Source organism: Lagopus leucura, unplaced genomic scaffold (genome assembly GCF_019238085.1).
Source record: "Lagopus leucura isolate 7727_CA_CO unplaced genomic scaffold, USGS_WTPT01 Super-Scaffold_100016, whole genome shotgun sequence".
NCBI lineage: Eukaryota > Metazoa > Chordata > Aves > Galliformes > Phasianidae > Lagopus > Lagopus leucura.
The window spans coordinates 11,977,637-11,994,563 of record NW_024962270.1 but is presented as its reverse complement, the minus strand read 5'-3'; the positions used below and the strand labels follow the sequence as shown (position 1 = coordinate 11,994,563).

The 16,927-nt window shown below is 41.2% G+C and overlaps 1 protein-coding gene across 1 annotated transcript in view; it reads right to left on the bottom strand.

Moving 5' to 3' along the window:
* The window catches only part of COL4A6 (collagen type IV alpha 6 chain), a 121,211-nt gene that overhangs the window by 10,157 nt on the left and 94,127 nt on the right, over window positions 1–16,927 (bottom strand). The window contains exons 16-36 of the mRNA XM_042876785.1: window positions 16,491–16,535; window positions 16,207–16,260; window positions 15,618–15,687; window positions 14,819–14,929; window positions 13,739–13,888; window positions 12,216–12,320; window positions 11,151–11,311; window positions 10,095–10,274; window positions 9,340–9,523; window positions 7,714–7,785; window positions 7,210–7,317; window positions 6,159–6,380; window positions 5,757–5,918; window positions 4,808–4,816; window positions 3,624–3,794; window positions 2,822–2,965; window positions 2,380–2,505; window positions 1,879–2,060; window positions 1,552–1,615; window positions 966–1,040; window positions 473–580 (exon numbers count right to left, since the gene is read on the bottom strand). Of these exons, the coding sequence (XP_042732719.1) occupies window positions 473–580; window positions 966–1,040; window positions 1,552–1,615; window positions 1,879–2,060; window positions 2,380–2,505; window positions 2,822–2,965; window positions 3,624–3,794; window positions 4,808–4,816; window positions 5,757–5,918; window positions 6,159–6,380; window positions 7,210–7,317; window positions 7,714–7,785; window positions 9,340–9,523; window positions 10,095–10,274; window positions 11,151–11,311; window positions 12,216–12,320; window positions 13,739–13,888; window positions 14,819–14,929; window positions 15,618–15,687; window positions 16,207–16,260; window positions 16,491–16,535 (2,503 nt within the window). The remainder of the gene's footprint in view (window positions 1–472; window positions 581–965; window positions 1,041–1,551; window positions 1,616–1,878; window positions 2,061–2,379; window positions 2,506–2,821; window positions 2,966–3,623; window positions 3,795–4,807; window positions 4,817–5,756; window positions 5,919–6,158; window positions 6,381–7,209; window positions 7,318–7,713; window positions 7,786–9,339; window positions 9,524–10,094; window positions 10,275–11,150; window positions 11,312–12,215; window positions 12,321–13,738; window positions 13,889–14,818; window positions 14,930–15,617; window positions 15,688–16,206; window positions 16,261–16,490; window positions 16,536–16,927) is intronic.

Sequence of the window (16,927 nt, the reverse complement as noted above, 5' to 3'; positions counted from 1 at the left end):
AAGTTCACCTAGTGAATAACTAATTAAATTGTTTTTCAAGTAAAATATTCCAACAACTTCCACTGGCCTTCCACCTGTTATTCCAATAACAATTGGAGAGTATACTTGCTACTATTCAGAGACACTTACAGCCACAAAGTGTTGCAGTGGGAGATTTTAGGGCAGTCTTGCCCATAAGCAGCCACAAAAAAGCTGCTATTGCTTGTCTCTCTCATTAAGGTCTTCCTTGTTTGTTAGAGCAATTCTTTTGGGTTTCACTTGTGCAGGATTCACAAAACAGTTGACCCAAAGGATCAGTTTCAACTGGACAAGGTGACACCTTACAGTAATGTCAGAGAAAATCCCCATCTTCTTGTCAACCTTATTATGTAAGCCTCAGCTGACATGGGCTGACCAGGACTCAGGAGCAGTATGGTGAGGCTGTCCCACAGTTACACAATGAACTGCAGAACTTAGGTGCCTAGCCCAGTACCTGCTGGTCCTTCTTGGCCAAGATCTCCTGGGCCACCTTTAATCCCATTCACTCCAGTGCTTCCTGGGTAGCCTGATTCACCCTTGAGTCCTTCTCTCCCTCTCTCTCCTGAAACGATAAAAGCATACACTATACCAGAGCACGAGGTAAAGTAAGTGGAGGTAGGTCTGAAAAGAAACATGTTAAACTGCAGCTGCAGCCCTTAGGTCTGCTGGCCCTGGAGCAGCCTCCTGGACACCAAACATCAGTGCAAATTCCCCAGCTCTTCAGGGAGTGAAATGGGATGCAGCATGCAAATTGGGTGGGTTTAGGACATGCTCATTATCATCCAGATTTGTGGTCTACCTGGATACTAGACTTCTCAAATCTCTTCTACAGGACAAGACAAAAGTATCTAACTTTACTGATTATAAACAACCTTGAGCAGAGCACAGCTATCCAACTTAATTCCTGAAATTCTGCAGTCTTGAAGTGCAATTAAGGGCTACTCTACCTGGGAATCCTGGGTCCCCTCGCTCTCCTTTAACTCCAGCAGTGCCAGGAACACCAGCAGACTCTCCCTGGTCACCTGGAAAAGAAAGACAAATTGAGAAGACCATTCTGTACCTGAATGGGAGCAGCTCTCAGCCTGCTCAATAGTCTTGTTTATGAAAACAAACCTTGCTTACACTGCAAATTCACAAAGTAAACAAAGACAATAGTAAATAATGTACATGAGGAGTTTGAAAATGTTTAGAAACAGCAATGCATGCAAATGCACTCAGGGCAGGATAAGACAAACATTTATCTGTAATTTCACAGCATCCTGCCCTTTATACCTTTAACTCAAGTTGACCAGAGAGAACAGGGCCTCTTGTAATGTCCACCACGTTTCATGAAGAGCTATGATCAAGATTTCAAAGGATATTAAAATATTCAGGCAATTGGCTTGAGACTGAATGAATGACCTACCAGGGGAACATCTACTTCCCAGCCAGTCATTGGAGAGCAATGGACACCTCCAGAACTCATTTGTCTTAGCTATTAATCTTAGGACTGCAGAGACTGAAAGACCAAATGCACAGTGAAAGATTGCTTACCCTTTGGACCAGGGAGGCCAATAGGTCCTGGGAATCCAAGTATTCCTGTGATACCATCTGAACCCTGAAATAAAAGCCCAAAGCTGGTTTTTGTTCTTTATTCTTACCATTTTAGGTTGGGGTCATGTGGGATAATGGACAGCAAAAATGTATGGAGAGGCATTATCCAAAGTGTCATTCAACAGCATAGAACAAACAAACAAAAAATTTTGCAAAGAAAAATTCTGTCAGCTTCTGGCCAGCCTCTTCACAGCAGAAGTACGATTAGAACACAGCATCTTCCCAAGCACTCTTTGAGAGGATGAAGATATTTAAGGAGATATTTACCCTCTCTCCTGGCATTCCTGGAAATCCTATTATACCACGTGCACCCTTCTGTCCTGGCAGCCCAAGCTGTCCAGATGGACCAGGGAGGCCTTGGTCACCATGAAAACCTCTCTCTCTGCTTGCTGACCCAACAGGTCCAGGAAGACCAGGCTGTCCACGGCTTCCTGGGATTCCTTTATCACCTGAGTTTATATAAAAGGGTACAATTCCAATTCATAGAACATTCATTTCATTTGACCATTCCTTTGACCAACCGACCCGTTACCCAAAGCTTTCCTTAGAGAGATGAAGGTTTGGCATATTACCTACAGAACAGAACTTGGAACGAAAATTGTTTTCTCACAGTTTAGATCTGCCATAGGCAAATCTTGCTCAAATGTGAATGGCAGAACAGAAAATACTAACATTGCAGATTTTGTCAAAAGGAAAGCCATGCTTCATCAGGAGTAAACGCAGCTCCCACACAACCGAAATGACAAATACTACAATGTTGTGATGTACCTCTGGGTCCTGGGAATCCTCCAAGTCCAGCTAATCCAGGATCTCCTTTGTCTCCTTTCAATTGCAGTGCCTGCTCTTGAGCCCCAAGAACAGGAAGACCAGGTGGACCTACATCGCCTCTGTCACCTGAAGAAACATGAAGCTGAATTATTTTGCAGTAAGACTGTTTAACAAAAAAAGATTAACACCAGAAACTGACAGATAGAGACAGAACAGCCATATCTTCTGATGTCAGTTCATCTGTAGGTACACCTACTGCTGCCTTTGGTAACCAGACCAAAGTATTTCACATGGAAGGATAGAACACAGCATATAGAAGAAAACATTATTGTATTATAATTGTTTTAAGTTTGTAATTGTTTTATTATTGTTACAATTTACAGAAAGGCCTCTGAAGTTCTTCTGCCGCACAGACAGCAAATGCCTTTCAACTATTTCTCACCTTTTTGACCTTGAAGTCCCAGAACTCCAGGGCTTCCTTTTTCTCCCACTGTGCCAGGAGTTCCTTTAAACCCATTGACCCCAGGGACACCAGGCAGGCCTGGCATGCCTGGGAAACCAAGGAGGCCAGAAGACCCCTTTTCACCTGTATGAAAAAGTCGATAAATAGAGAAAATTAATCTCTTCTGATATACTACATACACACCTAGCTGCCAGGTGGAGGCAATTTGTGTTTAGCCAGTCACCCACATCTGGGCAGTAAAACCTGATGGTGCAAGCAGAGCAGAGCCACTTCTGTCATGATACTTTCAACCAGCATTTTTTTGGATTTGAGAGCGTGGTCCTGCTTTGACTAGAGCGTAAAATCCAATCAATCCACAAGTGAGCAACATGCAGTCACACAGCTGTTTTGCTCTCCTGCTAAAATAACACTGAATTCCCCAAATAACCAACTACTGTATTTAAACTTGGTGGCCATACATTTTTACTTTTCTTTTGGTCTGTGCTTCATTCTCTCCCTCCTATGGGCTTTTCCCTCACTTTACAACTTCACTCACCGTTCCTCATTTTTCCAAATGTCTTGTCTTTCTGTCCTGACGTACATGATACATTCTCCATAGGGGCCCTAGTCCTTACATGGACCTCCTCATGACTATAATTCATAATTCACAGCTCAACAGCAAAACAAACATATCCTACCACCAGTTGAGAAATGTCTCTTCTGTAGAGCATGGCCTAAAATCAACAAGGTCTTTTTTTTTCTGGGCAGTAACCTCACACTGTTCCCCAGATGGAATACATACCTTTTGGTCCAAAGAAACCTGGACGTCCATCTTGACCAAAAGGTCCAGGTGGTCCTAAGAATCCTCTTTCCCCAGGAGGTCCAGGAGCACCATCAAGCCCTGGGAAGCCTTTCATACCAGCAGGGCCTTGAGGACCTACATCCCCAGTCACTCCTTTGACTCCAGGAAGTCCTGAATCAATACAAGAAAGAACTCAATAACTCAACAGATTATGACATACAAACACTGGGGAAGTTTTGTGAACTGCTTTCCAAACTCTTTAAGCACAGCATTGTTTTCTATACGACAAATGGATCTCAAGGCACATGCAGCCTACTTAGAAGGCATAAAGTTTAGAATTGCAAAAGCATTAGTGATCTAATCATAAAATACCTATGAAGAGGGTTACTGCCTACATCACTACACCACTGGCAAGAGTGAAACCCCTTATGATGTATCCATTTTTGTCTCCTTTACCAGACGCTACAGCGTAGAGCACCAGTCTTACCTTTATCATCAAGGCAGCCAAACCAGGATGGGGAGCATCTTTAATGTCAGCTACATCTACCTACCCCATCCTTAGAGTGAAGCAGAGATCAGTTTGAGAGACTTGTTTTCACAAGTTTCTTTTCCACCTTGGTAGTTAAAGTATTACTTCTCAAAAGCAAATTGCTCACTAAGGGAATAAGCTTCTGACAGTGTTGTGATAAAACCAACACCATATACTCAGTTTTGCCTCTAAGTGCTTCAGAGTGTTTCTAGCTGAAGCTTTGTAATGGTTTACAACTTTCAATAAAGGCTCAAACCATTGAAAAGAGAATGCTTAGATCCAAAGGGAGCAAAGAAAGAAAAAAAATAATCAAGTGGCTTCTGAAAAATGACATTTGCAGCAGCAGCACCCAATATATGAGCTTCACTGCATTCAAACATTTTAAGTTACGATCCAGTATTTTTTTTAAGTAGATGAAATGGCTGCTTTATTTAAAGAGACAAAGAAAATTCGGGCTTAAATTTTGTGCATGTTAAGGATTTCCTTTTAAGCTTCAGGCTTTGCTGTTATCTGAGCATTCTCACTACAACAGTTCTTTGCCTTCTGGTTTGATTAGCAATAATAAGGGGTATCACCTATAGTCAATGCAATTCTTGTAGCATTAAAAGCTAGGTTGTTAGTCCATGAGCTTTTATGCTACACTGCATTTTCTCACCTTGACAGCCTATGTGAAGAACCCATTACCAAACAGTGTGACATCAGAAATGGGGAGTTGATAAATGGAATAGAAACATGGTGAAGGAAAAAACAGATACAATATGTAAACAGAAAGAATAAGGATACAAAGAAATCAATGATTCAGAGAATACAGCTGAAATATCTTAGTCATTTGGAGTTTATCATCCTAGCAATGGAAAGTATTTAAAAACAGTTGAAGGAAACAGTCATAGGTGGCATACAGTCCAAAACCATAAAATAATAGGGAAGTGAAAGTCATGTTAGCATTCTAATAAGAAGCTTAACAACTGTAATTTTCTTCTCAAATTAGGTTAGTGCTTTCATTCATTCGTTGTCATCGTGTTTCAGCACTGTCATTCTGCAAGTTAGGACAGAATTACATCACAGACCATTATCTACTAATTCCCAGATGCCCCTCTGCTTGGTTCTCAAGTCTTGAATACAGTTATCATGAAACACTCCAGTCACTACAGCTTGAGAGATACTGTTGTATTCAAGTGTTTTTTTCCTGTAAAGTGAAGGGAAATGGATTTATTTTCTGACCCAGCTGGAGTAGCATGCAAGTGCTTCTTCTCAGAAAGCTACACAGAAGTCGCGTTTCAAGCAACCTCATATATGAAAAAATCAATTGTTATAAAAAAGGGAAATGAAGATTAGTGAATGTATACAGCCAGCCTGTAAATGCAGAGATGTGAAAAGATATCAAAGTGCTTTCTCCTGTCTTTTTGCCGTACTTCTTACAACCTTGGGGCACCATTTCAGTGCAGAAGGATTCCTGTAGTTAGAGGTGAAAAGCTCAAATTCTGCACTGTGACCCCTATACATTGGTAGGAGCTCTCTATCAGCAACTGGCAATCTCTCCCACACTTCCTCAACACTGCAGTGCTCAGCTCAGCTACTTGTCTTCATTTGAAGAAGTTACACACCTGGTGCTCCTGCAAGGCCAGCTGATCCCAGTGGTCCTGGTTTGCCCTTAATGCCAAAAGGACCTCCAGGACCAGGAGGTCCCCGCAATCCGGGGACACCTGAATACCCTGGATTACCCAGCTCGCCTTTAACACCTAGGAGGCCTGGTCTGCCATCCAGCCCTGGGAACAGAGAGGTGGGAGGTTACAAAGTAAATAAAACAAGATTCATTTTTTCAATAAAAATAAGAGTCCCAATAAAAGCCTTTGAGTTACATTAGATTCTAAAAACAAACCACCACACATGCACCTGCAAGCAGCTTAAAGGATCACTAATAGAGTATCTGAAAGAGATGGGAAAAACGAGAGATTTTTGAAAGAAACAGTTTGATATTCCCAGATACAAGCAGCATCAGTGCTTACCTTTTGGTCCTGGAAACCCAAGATCACCTGCAAGTCCTTTATCCCCTGAGAGCCCAGGTCGGCCACGCTCCCCCTGAGCTCCACTCTCAGCACCAAATACATCTCCAGGAGCTCCCTTAGTTCCAGCTAAGCCTGAAGCACCCATCTTCCCAGGCAAACCGTCTGTCCCATCCAATCCTGGAAGTCCTTGTGACCCTTGCTCTCCTCGAGGTCCAGGGAAACCTCAGGGACACAGATAATAAATGTCACTCATCAGAAGTACATGCTGTCTGCTTCCAGTAACATCTCTAACAAAATTTTTAAAATACCTGTGCAAGCAAAGGCTGTTTGGAAACCTGCAGAATGTTTTGGTATCAAACTAGAAACAATGGTTTCTCCACTACCACTACCCTGCACAAGAGCAGCAAAGATAACATACCAATCACACCTTTCTAACTCTGTCCTCCAGCTTTGGGCACTGAGGGGCAGAAGACACCAGCAGTCCTGGTAAAAGGAGGACAGCAAAGTTCTCTTTGTCACTTACCAAGTAGAAATAAAGTAGCACTGCTGTATGAGTGTTCCACTGCATGACAGGCTACGTCATGCGATCTCTGACCCCATAAAGATCGTATCCTCCCATTAATGCAGTGAAAAGAGATTTTGACAGCCATACTCACAGAGAAATGATGGACATATGGTGGCCTAACAGCCCACAGCTCGCTCTTCATTTACTACAAACATCAGAAACTCCCACAGCTAAAACAAGTTCAAATATGATGTACAGTGTGTCTTTACCAGAATATCACATGGTTTAGAACAGGTTTTAAAATCAACTTGAAGTTTCTAAACTGTTAGAAAGCATATGATGGTGGCCTCTGGAGAAACAAACTGTTGGCTGCCCTTATGTCCTTACACCAGCAGTATAATATTAAAAGCAGAGATGGCATTTGAAAGAAGCACTGTGGAGTTCACAACAGAACACTGTGAATTTAACATGTGGAAACGTGGCCTAGAAGAATCAACTCTTTTGATAAAACACTGTACAAATTTATCATACGATAAAAACTCTTACCAGGTTCCCCTTGCAAGCTAATTATTCCTGGAGAACCTGGCTGTCCTTTAGATCCATGTAATCCAGGCTGCCCCGGAATGCCAGGAAAGCCTTTGCTGCCTTTGGGACCTAAGGATTAAAATAATACTAATGAATGAACAGTGGAAGGCAAAAACACAGCACTGGGAAATGGGATCAGATCTCTTCTGCAAAGCTAGTGCAGAAACATTCACTGAAAACATAACTTAACCCACAACGCATCTCAAATCCATGGCTTTTTCAACAGCAGAAAAAAAGGCAGAAGAAAAGAGTTTGTGTTCAGAGGCTACTTGAAAGGGAAAAAATGGTGCAATCATTATGATCCTCTATGGAATTTAAGCCCAGACCCTTTGAAGAAAAAGACTACTATTCTGTCAGTTAACTCTCAGGAATACCTATCACTCATAGGACATCAATTAGCAGGTATTATCTTCTCTGAGGAATAGGTACTTCTTGGTAGTCATTACAATCAGCTTGTCTCCATACCTGGCAACCCAGGAAGGCCGGGAGTCCCAGGAGGACCATATGCTCCAGGAACTATGCAGGGCAAGGTGATACCTGAAACAAAGCAACAATGAGGGTGCACACAGTCCCTTTCAGAGAGATGGTCAGAAGAGAAAGATTTTGTATCCAGATGTTTTCCACAGGACATGTAAGTGATTGGGAGTGAACTTAAGTACACCAAACACTGCTGACATATGAAATACATGATGTTAAAAAGAAAGTGTTTGGAGCCTGGAGTCTAATCTCATCCCTACTACTTACTGTGTGACCAGTAAGTGGTTGCAACTACTGTCGTGGAGTAACAGTAGCAGGATATCCATGGCTTCCACTAGCAAAGTAGGTATTGAAAAGGCAGTCTGTGACTCAGAATGCCTATGAGCAGGGGTGGGAGCTTTCAAAACCAGTGGGAGCAGAAAGGTGTTCCTAACTTTTAAAACCTGAGTATGTTTCTAAGTGGTATATAAACTGTATGCTACAGTGTGAAAGTCTAAAATAAATGACAGAATGCACATCTAGAAAGTACTGATAGATGTTTAAAAAACTGTGAACCCAGAGTTTATGCCAGAGAGATTCATATGCTGTAGGTGGAACAGCAAGGATTTATTTTTCTGTCTTGCTCTCCAACTGCTGCTTCTGCAATCTGTCAGACTAAGGAACAGCCACACAGCCTGTAAGAACACTTTCAGCAAACATGACTCAGCAATTGCAAAGCTCTTTGCATGCCTTTCGTTTCTTATAAACACTCTGTACCACCAGCCCCTTTTCATTCAACTTAGGAGGCATTACCAGTTTGCTAGCACATCAGATTTACTTGAAAGATCTCAAACACTTCCAGCATTCCTCTTTGTCACTGACAATGCCAAGTCATGTTAACATGGTCACAGCAGTGATTATCACAAAAACTAACTCAAGCTTTTCCACTCCAAAAATGCTTCCAGTTATTTCAAGAGAAGTCTGTACTACAACTACAGAATTAGCTCCTAAATGGTGGTAACTGGCTCAGATTAATGCTATCTCAGATACATGTTCTAAAAATCAAAATTTAAAGGATCTTAAAAGCCTTTTAGTCAGATAAACTACATACAAAAGATTATCACAAAAGGAGCTTTGGGGAAGAAGGGTGTTTTTTTCATTACTTTGCTTGAATACATGCATAGGGGAACATTTGCTTAACTGCTTTGTTCTGGAGCTCCTTTTATTTCAGTAATAGTTCTGAAAATTGATTCAGAAGTCCCATATATCAGTGAGTTATTACTTTTACCTGAACAACCAAGTAGGTCGTGCTTTCTAAAGACTTCATTTTAATTGTCTTCCCCAACACCATTGGTGTAAAATGGCTCTCTGGTGAGTAGGTTCCATTCAACACCATTAGTACTTGGGTATTCAACTCAGATATCTGCTGCTTATTATCTGTGTCCTCCTGAGAATAACAACTTCAGAAAGCAGTGACTGCTCTGTCGAGTCTGGTAAGCCCACACACCAGCTTTAGTTAACATAAAGAGCAATCTTTAATGCCTCCTTAAGGCTTGGTTACAAGAACAGCAGTAGTTGTTTTGTCACTTGACTTATAGCAGCTTTCAAAGTAAGAGCAGATGGAGAAACACGTACCCGGAGGGCCTGGCAGACCTGCTTGTCCTGGAGAACCATCCATCCCTGGGTCACCTGGCGGCCCACGAAGTCCAGCAGGACCGGGATACCCAATGCCAGGAGAACCGATCTCTCCAGGACGGCCTTTGGAGCCAGGTAATCCTGGCAGACCTTTTTCACCAGGGAAACCTAGCCCACCATCACCCTGTAAGCAACAAAGACAATTACAGCAGAAAATCAAAGAGATGTGGAAAGAAGGTATATCACTGTCATTTTAACAAATGCTTGAAGTTTTGTCAGTCCTGTGTGAGTTTCAAATGTGCCTGGGTAGGTATGTGGAAATCACTGTAAATCAGCCACCACTATTCCAAAATGCAGAAAGACCCAGTTACTACTACAAATAATACTTCATATTTTATTTGCCAACACACTAAGTACTACGTATTCAGAAAGATGCACATATATATGTATATATTTAATTACAATATTCTGTTGTGGTTTTTCAGTTCCAAGGTTGTGCTCATTTGTTCAGTGCAAAAAAGCATTAGGGCCTTCCCCACTGCAAGAACTTCATCATTTGACTGTGTAGCCAGAGGCACAATGAGTTCCAATCACGGATCTTCACCAAGACAAATTTGTGCCCAAGGACTATGAGATTTTTTACGTGTTTGGAGACTTATCACACAGATGATCAGGACTAGTAAACCAGGCCTTTTTAATCTCTCTGCTCCTCATTAGGATTCTGAAGCACTGCTGCTAAAAGAATTTGAACTTACTGGTGGACCTGGTGGGCCTGGCAAACCTGGAAGTCCATCCCTGCCAGGAGTTCCTGGGAAGCCTGATGGTCCTATGGGTGCAGTGGCACCACGGTCCCCAGGAGCACCTCTGCCTGTTGCATAGGATGAATCACCTTTTTCTCCCTTATGGCCTGGAAGACCTTGCTGGCCAGCTGAAGCCTAGAAACCAACAGATTAAAAAAAAAGCAAAAAAACCAAAACAAAGCAAAAAAAAGCAGGCACATGAATATGCAGAGAAGAGCCTTTGCTTTCTAGAAATATCATACAAGATCAGGACACAACAACTGGAGATAGAAATAATTTCCAAAGGGTTTCCTATTGTATATGTTACACTTTAAAAAAAAAAAAAAAGAAAGAAAAGAAAAGGTGGTGGGGTTTTGATTATTTTCAAGTGATTCAGTTAAATCAGCACAATTTTACAGTGGCAAGCCAAATGCTGGTGCATGTCACCATAGTGACAGCAGTCCTGGATGGCATCTGGGAACACTATAGCAGATTCAAATTATTGTCTTCTTCCCTATTACTGGGTGTGCTGCATTCACTGACATTGATAAAGAAATTCTAAAGTTTTAGTGTAGTGCAACTGAGGAGACTGCATCTAAGACACACAGCCTTCAAAGCTATGAGCAATGGTGTGGAAAGACCTCATTGTCCAATTTCAGGCTTTCTCTCCATACGGATACATATCTGCTTTCACAACCAGTCCTGTTAGGAAGAACCCTGGGTCTAATGCATGCTTGTGGCCAAGAGGCCCTGGGATGAATGGCTGTTACTGCTTTTACTCTTGGCTCCTAAATGGCAGTTCTCAGAATTTAAGAACCATTTCTTCCTCCATTTTTACATATGATAATTTCTCTACTTTCAGATTCTTTTCACATATCAATTTCTAGGTTTATTTATTTTTTTGTCCAAACAAGTACAAGAAACTTCACAAAAACTGTGTCCAGGTCTCAATGCAATCAACACCAGTGACTGCACATGGACATTTTTTCTCCTTTAATTAAGGATGAACAGTAAAAACTCTTCCTCCCTTACCAGAGGGCCTCGCAGTCCTGGTGCACCCACAGTGCCTGGGTCTCCACTAACACCTTTAATCCCAGGCACACCACGACTTCCTGGTGGACCCTGTGGACCTGAGATGCCTTTTAGACCTGCTCTTGTAATTCCTCCATCACAAGCACAATCACCTGCATCTCCTGTAAAATACAGTCACCACTCAGTTATGCTTGGATAAAGACCCTTTTACAGCTTCAAGATCTCCGTAAGTGGGATTTGGGTCAATTAGGACAAAACCATCCTGAAATGATATGCTGTTTTGCCTACTTTGCTCAAGGAGTATCAAGCAAGTATCTGTCTGGGTTAATTTCTCTACAACACCCACCACCAAACTACCACACGCAGCATGATCCTAGGCATTATGTATTATAACATGCTTACTTTAATACCTCTTCCCAAAGGTTTAGACTCTCTAAAGGAGATGGTTTTAGGAGAGTTTAGGTCAAAAGTCCTGTGGATTTTAGTAGGTATGTTTGCATGTCAGAGAAAGCAAATCCATACTCCCACTCACAGAAGGTTACAATGACCCTCAGCTGGTTAACTTCATCTTTTCTGGAACTGCAACTGGGCTCACATCCAAACAACAATGTGCAGTGATGTCTGTGTTATACTGCTTTGTTTTTTTTTTTTTGCTGCTAGTTCTGTTATGCACTAAAACCCAAGTTCTCATCTTTTTTTTTTTTTCTTAGTACAGAGGAGAATAAAATTGTTCTTCTGTCATTTTCAGCCTGTATTAAAAAAGCAGCACAAAGGACGTTATTTCTAAATCTCATTACATGTTATGGCTTTGAAGCACAACCTGATCAGCTAACTGAGTGTGAAGTATTTATTTGCTTATTTGCCTGAGCAGAGGAATAAGAAAACAAGATTTCAACAGCAGTGCTGGGCACCATTCTCTTTGAATTGTAAAAGCTACTGCTCTTTTAATCCAACTAGAAGCTTCTCTGATTTGTCATAAAGAAACTTTCACCCTTAGGATATTTACCATGCTAAAGTGAGGTCAATTGATTGTTAAAAGGCTCTTCCAAAACAAGAGTCAATTACCTTTGTAACCTTTTGGACCCAAAGCTCCTGGAAGTCCTCTTTGTCCAGGCTCCCCTGGGGCACCAGTCCTTCCATCCAGGATCCCATCTGGGAGAAATGAAGGGCCTGTGTGTGGAAAACAAGAAAAAAGGCCTGAGAAGGCTCGATTTAAAGCCTGTTAATTACTTATAATGTGAGATATGCAACTGGCAGAAATGGTGTCAGATCAAGCAATGGCTTGTGGTTATGCAAGGAGATGAACAGAGGACCATGGGCTGCCATATGTTTGTTTTCTGCTCCTCATATAGAAGAGCAAAGATCTTGCAAGGTGGATATAACAGAGCTTTACTCCTCTACTGCTCTATTACTGCACTTTTTCAAAGATTTAACAGGCCAAATAACCAAGCAAACTGCAAACACGTGGTACAGAGGGCAAACAAATTAGTCCATGCAGTTCAGGAAAGGGAACAAGTGGCAGAAGGTTAAGGGAAAATCCCATTACTCACTTTACAACTGCAGGACTACTCTCAGAATCTCCTTATATGCTGATGAATACAATGAAACATGAGCTGACAGAAACAGCAGAGGGACAAGACCTAACATAATCTAACACTACAGTGTCTGAAAGCCCTTCCCTCAGTGACAACAGTAAGATGCAGTGCTGATCAGCACACATCTGATCTTCCACGGAAACAACCTGCAACCATCAGCTAAAAGCAGCTCCAAGAGCTTTACAGACTCTGCAGAAAAATCAGCAGGATTTAACTGACAAATAATTATTGATAAGGCAGCATTTAATTCTCCATGAAAAATCGTTTAATCAGAGCTCTGATTTTGGAACTTTTTGCTCTCTAGAACAAAACAAATAAAACATACTGTTTGAACTCAGTTTATGGCAGAATAACATAACACAAGGTTTACCACTTTACCAAACAAAACAGTGCATAATTAAACCAATCAGGAAATACATAAAATTGAAATCACATTTCCTTATGTCTATAAACTGTTTCTTCAGGTATCCTATCTGACTCCTGGTACCTTAAATACCAACTTGCAAGATCAGTCATTTACCCCAAGTGCTCAAAAAGTCACAGGATCTTCTTTATCTAATTCAGTACACACCACGGGAAACTGTATTTAGCTTTCCTCCCATCAACCTGCATGCTATATGATATAACCCTCCTTTCTTTTCCCTAACTGAAACATGTTTCTCAGAAGTCAATATCTGAATTGGCTCCATTTCATCCTACCAGAACAGAACAAACATAAATTGTGCCGTTAGAACCGTGTGCTTCAGTCTATCAGGTTACCCACCTCAAAAATAATTAGTTTTTGCTAATGCTATTATTTGCATTTTGTTATTTCAGAGGAATGCAGATAAATATATCAAAGGTTGTGAATTACAATTACAACGCGATGCTAACCAAGCTTTTAAGATTTACAGATGAATAATCTCCACTTGCAAATAAATAAATACAGAAATCATTATTTGCTTTGTTTCACTATGAATTCAATGTAGAAATTGATGTCAAAAATGTACATACGTGATGACCCAGGCAATCCTGGTGCTCCTGGCAGACCAGGTAAACCATCTCTTCCTGGAGCGCCTGGTGATCCAACTGTTGCTCTTCCTGGTTCTCCCATTTCACCCTTCACACCAGGAATACCTGGAGACCCTCCAGGGCCCATTCCATCTAAACAACACTGACATGATTAGCAGCTATCCAGCAGCAAACATATTCTGATAGTTTTAATATTGTGAAAATTACTGTTGTGTCCTGAACTGTAACCATGTTAGTAAAGAACATTTTCTAATTGCATACAAAGGACAACTTATTAATTGTAGTCACCAGCTGGCACACATGTACACATTCCTTTGGTCATTCAAAAAACTTTACAGGGCTGTATTGAAATTTCACTAATAGGTGAGACAATTAACTATGGAACACCATGATTCACTAATTTTCAGATTGAGTTTGAGTGGAGGTAATTGCCTTGGTACCAGTGTCTGGAACACTGCAGCCAGGATTTCACAAATGACATTAAACAGAAACTTGAGTTAGATTTTTGATGGGACAAATGGGTTCCAGCTACAGTGGTTTCACTTAGCCAACATGCTAGCTCTCTGCTGCAAAACAGAACTGCAGGGAACCTGCTTTAGCACAGGGGTTGCACTAGATGAGATCCAGAGGTCCCTTCCAACCCCTGCATTTCTGTAATTCTGTGAAAAATGAAGACTCAATCAAAAAAGCTCCTTTTCAAAAACAAATAAAATGTTCCATTTGTAGGAAAGGGTCTGTCAATTTGAAACTGAAATGGAACATTTAATTCAGTTTGAAATAGAAATCAAACAAAACAACTTCTGTCTATCAAATATTGAGAGCTGGAGCCTTGAAACAGATTGTAATCACCGTGGGACTAATTCTGCTCCCAGCCAAATGAACATGCTTGGTTTTCCTGTGCCTCTTCCTCGCCTTCTGCACCTCACAGCAGCCTGTAAGGCAGGCCGGCAGGAGGATGGAGAGGCTCGCTGCAATACCTTCAACATCTCCAGCCTGCCACCCAGAGCCTCACAACAAACACTCAGAAAACAGCCTGTTAAGGTCACTCAGCAGATGCTTTACCTCTCTCCAGGCCTGGAAACCCTGGAACTCCTGGAAAGCCTGGTAGGCCACTGATCCCTTCATCTCCTGGAGGACCAGGTATTCCTGGGTTTCCAGGGTCACCTGGGGCACCTGTTAGACAAATACAGAAAGACAAGGAAGAAAAACTTGAGAATTTCTGCTGAAGAACTGTACAGCTTACTACCTCTGTCACTGATCTCACTGACAGCAAAGCTGCTACTAGTAAGTCTGGTAGGCTAAGCTGACAATGACAGGAAAACTTCCTCCTGAGCCCAGTGAGAAGTTGTTTCAAACTTGACTGCATTTGAAAGAGAATGAGGCATTATGCAACTTGTCCCCATAATTTTACAGACTCCAAGATTGTTGTCACCCAGAGCTCTTTCAACTGTGGCATTAATTTTCTTTTCTCAGTGGTATTCCTATCACACTGAACGACAAATAAGAGCAGAATGACATTCAGGCTATCCGTTCCTTTGGTACACAGAAATAAGACACACAGGTAGGCTACATTTCCCCATGCTCATATACAGTCAGTTTCCCAGGTGTTTAATTGTACCTTGAAATGTATCATTTTGCAAGTCAGGAATGAAAGATTTATTACAAATTCAGGTATAAATATACAGCATGAAATGTATCTGTATGTTACCAATACAGAAATGAAAGGAGGAATAACAAGAGATAGGCTAGACTCAAATCACAGCATGGAGAAGTGCTAAAATACAGAAATAAAACAAGTTGCATCAGAAAAAAAAAGTGCTTTAAGCTCGTTTCAAAACAAAAAAGAAATAAAAATGTGTACCTGAAATTACTACACCTTCCTTGTCAACAATGATAGGAGGGCCTGGGGGACCAATGTCACCTACTTCACCCTGTAGAAAAAAAGGGGGAAATGGATTTCTCCAGAAAATGACTTAATACAACAAGCAACTTGTGACAGACTGTGGTATCATTAATTCCTCTCACTCTAACACGGTATCAAATTCTCTTTAAAACAGGAAGTGCAAAATCTGATTGTTGTCCAAATCACCGTCATAAATACATATTACAAACACAATCCGTTGTGCCAGAGCAGTCCAGCACTTTGATGATTCATGCAGTAGCACTGCTCTGTGTATAAACCTACACTACATGCTCTCCATCAGATAAGCCCTTCACTGCTTGCATTTCTCATGTTTGCCAACCATATATCAATGTTGGTGGCAGATTTTAAGTTCACTCACAACAAACTACTGTACAGTCATTTTCCACTCCATTTCCAGACATCTGGCAGCCCTGGCAGCTATCTTAAGCATCCACTCACTCCCATAAGTTTGACTGAAGCAATGACATTTATTCATGCAAATATATTTACGATGGCAGTGCTTTAGTATTTCCATCTGAGAAGTTACCTTTGTGCCTTCAATTCCATCCAGTCCTGGATAGCCTGGAATACCTGGATGACCCTGCAAAGTTGCAAACATGAACCTTTTTATGAAGTGACACAATAACATGGCATAATTTGATAGCTGAGACACTTTCAGTGCTTAGACCTGTATTGCAAAGCCAGTTTGTTGTCTTACACATACTGTCAAGCATCTGAGAAGGAATAAACAGTAACCTGATTGCACTGATTTCTCAGCACTCATAATACCTAAGCTGGTTTCTGCAGTAAAAAATAAAAAGAGTATTTCACCTTTCTCCCTGGAATGCCATTGGATCCATCCAGCCCCAAAAGACCCTAAGAAAGGAAAACACATTATGTAACTTTCAGAAGCTCCATCTCAGTCTGCTCTTACTTCACCAGGCTCTGAGATCTCAGTACCAAAGAGTTAAAAGGTGAAATTTCAAAAGGAGAAGCTACTAATGGTTTTCTTTCTCTTCCAAATACTAACAATCATCGTCAAAAGCATTCAACAGGATAACTGATAAAAAGGTGTCTTATCTTCTTTAGTCATTATCTTGCTAACTAAGTTATGAGTTTCTCAACTTACAAGATTGGTAGGTGGTTCGTCATTACAGAGCTGTGAAACTTAACAGAGACAAATATTTTCTGCTGTGACAGTTTTGTTCTTCAGATGCAGAACAGAGTGCTTTGGTCTTCCTGTTGTGTATGAGCACCACGTTGCTGCA